We start from the raw sequence: 5,517 nt of genomic DNA on the forward strand, positions 1-5,517 counted from the left end.
TTTTTGTCAAAAAAAAAATAAGAAAAGAAAAAAAAACAAATTAGATGCACTTTTTTGAAAATATATAGCATTAATAGTTAAAGTCGACTTTTTTTTTTCTTTTTTTTTTTTTACTTTCTTTTCAATCAATGAGGGAGAGGAAAATATATTTTCTAAGGGGCTTCTCAGTACTTTCCAACGATGTACGACTGGTGGACTAGCCTTCTATATAGCAACTATATACTTTTGCCGCATTATTATTTCTCCTCCCGCTTCTCTCCACCCTACGTTCTACTCACCACTCTCTTTCTTAATCAAAAATTTATCCATCTCTCCCGTTATCGCCGCCCTAAGCTCTTCAATTCCTCCCTCAACCATAACATCACGCCCAGTTTGTTTTCGTTCTGATCGATCGAGCTTGCATGAAACTCTGGCGACAAAATCAATTTTGTTGTCATAATTAGTGTATCGTTTCATTAGGCTGGATCTCTTCCAACTTCTTCTTCCTTAGCCGCACAGTTATAAAAACCAGAACAGCATGTAACGTCGATCTATCTCAGCTTTCTAGCTTTTTCTTCCAAAAAAAGAAAAAAAAAATAGTTTATTTTCTCTATCTTTCATCTTCTATGTCCGGTTTAGAATTCTAGTTCGTTATCTTCGGTGTTAGCGGTGTGGCTGTAACGGAGACGATCCTGTAGCGGCGCCTTTAGAAAAACCGGAAAATCATGTAACACTGTCCAAATCAGTTAGTTGCAGCTTCGTTTTTCCAAAAAATAAAAATAAAAAAAATAAAAAAAAAAAGATAGTTTGTTTGTACTGCTTTTACTGACTTTGATTGAAGGAAGAGAGAAATGCCGGAGCCTGAAACTGGAACTCCGACGGCGTCGGCGCCGGCGACTCCCGGCACGCCCACTCCGCTTTTCACGTCCCTCCACGTGGACTCCATGTCGTATGATCGCAAGTCAATGCCCCGATGCAAGTGCTTCCCTTTGGACGCTCCCACGTGGGGAGCACCTCACACGTGTCTCACCGATTTTCCCGCGCCGGACATTTCGCTCACCCGAAAGGTGCACTTTCACACCCTCTCTATATTTTTCATTTTTCATCACCGATCGCTTCTCAGAATACTAGTCGGTACTATTATATTTTAAAGTATCAATCAATTTATAAATATATAGTTTATATAATCGTAAAGTTGCCACACATTAAATATATATTATGTGTCACACTTGTATGAAATTGTCTGACAAATTCTTATCGGTAAGACGAGTTAGGTTAGGTCAATATGAAAATATAAATATTTGAAAAATATAATACTAATAAAAAATAAAAAGTTTCTTACTTATAAGAGAAAGTGTAATACTTTTGAAGAAAAAATGTAATACTTTTACATTTCGATGTTAAAGTATTACATTTTTCATCAAAAGTATTATGTTTTTTCCTTATAAGTAATGTTGATAAATCTTTATTATTTATAAGAGAAAATATAATACTTATGAGAAAAAATATACTCTGTAATATTTTTAAATCAAAATATAAATGGATTACATTTTTTTTAAAAGTATTTTATTTTCTAATATAAATAATAAACGCTTTATTTATTATTAATATCATAATACAGTTTTTTGATATAAATATTACATTTTTATCCCGACCAGACTCGTCTCTCGGATACTCAGCACACAAATTTTTGTCATATATTATTTATCATGTGATAAAATAATTTGATAAAAATATTGTCAATTTTGAAATTTGAGATCCATAAGTTTCAAATCAAGTGCCACTAGTGATTAGGCCTTTCGTTTTAGAGAAATTTTTATTTTCACGCAATTTATGAAAAAGAGAAGTGGGATCATGCACAGACAAAGAGAATCTCATTATTTTTTTCCAAATTGAAATGAGGCTAAATTAGGGACCAAAACAAATATGCAATTGACATTTGCATCCTGCCTAACCTATTATTTTCTATAGGGGGTGGGTCACATTATGACATGATGGATTAGATGGATAATGCAACTAGTTTGCCAACTAGGGATGACTTGTTCGTAAATAATTTATCTTAGATATATTATAATTATTAAAAAATATTATAGCACGGTATATTAAAATAACTATTACTCCGTATTATATATATATAATACTAATATTTTCATACGCAAACATAGGTGCCTAATATTAATACTTTATATTACAATTTTAAATTTATTTAAATTTTTTTGAAGATAAAATTTATTTAAATTTTAGATATTTATATTATTGTTAATAATAATAATAATGTAAAACATTTTTATAAATTTGATATTTATATTTTAGGAAATAACTAACATATAACTTTAATATGTAATGTGCATATATATTTGCTCCCAAAAAGGTTGAATCCCCAACCCCAACAATGTGTATATTATTATTATTATTATTATTATTATTATTAAAGAAGATAAGAAAATATATGGTGGATGTATGTGCATGGTAACAATAATAAAAAAGATAACGAAAGTTATAATAGTAGGGGTATATTCAAAATATTGTATAGTATAACTTTTATAGTATAATGTATAACAAAAAATGTAATGAAAACACAGACATAAATAAAATGTATAACCTTCCTTCACACTTACATAGTTTTTAGATATAAATAATATTATCGGCCATTCATTCAATAATAGCTCTGTATTTCAATATTTGTTTGTTATACAAGATATGAAACTATAGGTTAGTCGTCTACGACTCTTTGATAGAAATATTTCACCATATATATATATTAGAAAGATTCTTTCATTATATTAAATATTATTTCTACTATCACTTTATCACATAATGCATGAAAATGATTATGTAATGCATGTGTTCAATACTATATTTTAGAGTTAATACCTAATTTAGTCTTCGACTATTGTGATTTTTCTCAATACTATATTTTAAAGTTAATACTTAATTTAGTCATCGACTGTGGTGATTTTTCTCGATTTAGTCCTAAACGATTTTTTGTGCTTAATTAGATCTTCATTTTTGATGATTTTATTCAATTGAGTCCTCTGTTAAGATAGTTTGGTAATTTCACATCTATTAATACTCAATTTAGTTCTCAACTATAGTAGTTTTACCCAAGTTAGTCAACTGTTAGAGTAGTTTTACACAATTTAATCATCAATTAATAGTGATTTTTTTCGGTTTAGTAGTCATTGATTCTAATAGTGAAGGACTCAATTGGATAAAACTATCAAAGCTGAGGATCTAATTAAGCACAAAAAGTCAGACTAAATCTAGAAAAACCAGTATAGTTGATGACTAAATTGGGTATTAACTCTGGAGTTTTAGAATTATATATATATATATCCATGAAAGCATGATTGTTATCTATCTTCCAATTGGTTGTGTAGGTTGGGGCAGAATTCGTTGGGACGTTTATATTGATATTTGCTGCAACAGCTGGACCCATTGTGAACCAAAAGTACAATGGTGCGGAGTCGTTGATTGGGAATGCGGCTTGTGCTGGACTAGCGGTTATGATCATCATTTTATCGACTGGCCACATCTCTGGAGCTCATCTTAATCCTTCGCTTACCATCGCATTTGCCGCCCTTCGTCACTTTCCTTGGGCGCAAGTACCGGCTTATATTGCAGCTCAGGTTTCAGCATCCATATGTGCTTCCTTTGCTCTTAAAGGCGTTTTCCACCCCTTCTTGTCTGGCGGTGTCACCGTTCCATCAGTTAGCACTGGACAAGCTTTTGCCCTTGAGTTCCTCATTACCTTTAATCTCCTCTTCGTTGTCACCGCTGTTGCTACTGATACACGCGCAGTAAGTAACCCTTTTACTTTAACAAAACAGTTTTTAAAAGTTTTGAAAATTGTTTTATGTTTTCAAAATGGAAAACTGTAATGGTAAAGATGTTTGTTTTTCATTCTTCAATTCTCCAGTTTTTAAAAATTTTGCAGTTAGTAAATCACCCCTAATTGTTTAATCTTCCGACTTTACCTCTTCCTCTTCCTCCTCCTCCTAATTGCTCACTAAACAATCATTCTTATTATCATTTCATTTAGGTGGGAGAATTGGCCGGCATAGCAGTTGGAGCTACAGTTATGCTAAACATCCTTGTGGCTGGGTAAATATAAATTTCTTATTAAGTTACTTTTCAATACTCAAATAATAATGGGCAAATCCACACTGTTTGTAGTATGTAAGTTGTCTTGTACTAAGATCCATCTTTTTAAAACTGCAAAAAAAAAAAAAAAAAAAGTAATTAAAAAATTAAGTTAAAAATACTTGTGACAAAAAAATATTTAAACACTTGATGAGTGTAATTTTAAAATAGTTAAATTTATATTAAATGGGTGCAAAATGACAAACTATATAGGAAAGAAAATTCGTGCAAAATAAGTGTAACATGTTTAACACATGCGATACTTGTCAAAAGCTCCTACATTGCCTCTACAAAGCTCGAGCAATGGGCTTGCAATATAATTCTAATGGTAAAATGTTTTTGTTTTAGTAAAAACGATAAACCAAATTTAATTGAATGGTGTGTTTTGAGTTTTTTTTTTTTTTTTTTAAAAAACATTTATATTTAAATCTAGTGAATCAAAATCTTTGCCATCTTGGAATTGTGGATAATTTAATTCTTAAAAGTATGAAATTTGTGTTTGTAGGCCATCAAGCGGTGGTTCCATGAATCCAGTACGCACTCTAGGGCCAGCAGTTGCAGCAGGAAATTACAAGTCAATTTGGATATATTTAGTGGCACCCACTCTTGGTGCCGTTGCAGGAGCAGCTATTTATACGGTGGTAAAGCTGCGAGAAGAAGTTGAACCAACAAGTCGACCCAGGAGCTTCCGTCGCTAGCTAGCTAGGGCCTAGAAGCCTTTGCAAATGGTTCCTTGTCTATATGCATATCAATTGAATAAAGCTAAGCAAACTTGAAACATGTGAGTTCAAGTACCAGTGTGTTTTGTGTTTGTGGTGTTGTTTTGTTGATAAGTACAACAATGTTATATACACATTGTTGGGTGTTCAAACATTACATTTTGATTTCTTGTTGTGTGTTTGAATAATGAAGTGGGGTTAGAGTGTGTCATACGCTCCCTGCATGATAGCTTCCCTTGTGAAATACAGTCTTGTAATCTTTAAAGAAACATTTGTAATTTTGTAATATATATACTAGTATTTGTGTGTATAATTATATATTTTTTAAAACTTTTTTACAATCAATCAAATAGTTTTTTTTTTTTTGAAATATTCATGATTTCATGATCCTTTACAAACCATTTATTCTACAGTATCTCTTTATTTTAATGTTTGTTTATACAAGATAGGGAGCTATAGATTTGTTGTCCTACTCTTCGAAAGGAATATATCGTCATATACTCATATGTAAGAAAGATCCTTCATTATGTTAAATATTATTTCTACTAGCCACTGCCAGGAAAAAAAATTTAATGTCAATTATTTAGACCATACGACGTCGATTACATAAAACCGACGTTGAATGTTATTTTGAAATTTTTGAATAAACACATATAAGAAACAAGGGATATCATGT

The 5,517-nt window shown here is 31.2% G+C and overlaps 1 protein-coding gene across 1 annotated transcript; it reads left to right on the forward strand.

Moving 5' to 3' along the window:
* Positions 1–253: 253 nt before the first annotated feature.
* LOC116000403 (probable aquaporin NIP5-1) lies at positions 254–5,157 on the forward strand. The gene is made up of 4 exons (XM_031240482.1): positions 254–1,046; positions 3,360–3,779; positions 4,022–4,083; positions 4,628–5,157. Exons 1-4 carry the CDS (start codon positions 831–833, stop codon positions 4,818–4,820), a joined length of 891 nt encoding a protein of 296 aa, XP_031096342.1. The 5' UTR covers positions 254–830; the 3' UTR covers positions 4,821–5,157.
* Positions 5,158–5,517: the final 360 nt, after the last annotated feature.

Source organism: Ipomoea triloba, chromosome 12 (genome assembly GCF_003576645.1).
Source record: "Ipomoea triloba cultivar NCNSP0323 chromosome 12, ASM357664v1".
Taxonomy (NCBI): domain Eukaryota; kingdom Viridiplantae; phylum Streptophyta; class Magnoliopsida; order Solanales; family Convolvulaceae; genus Ipomoea; species Ipomoea triloba.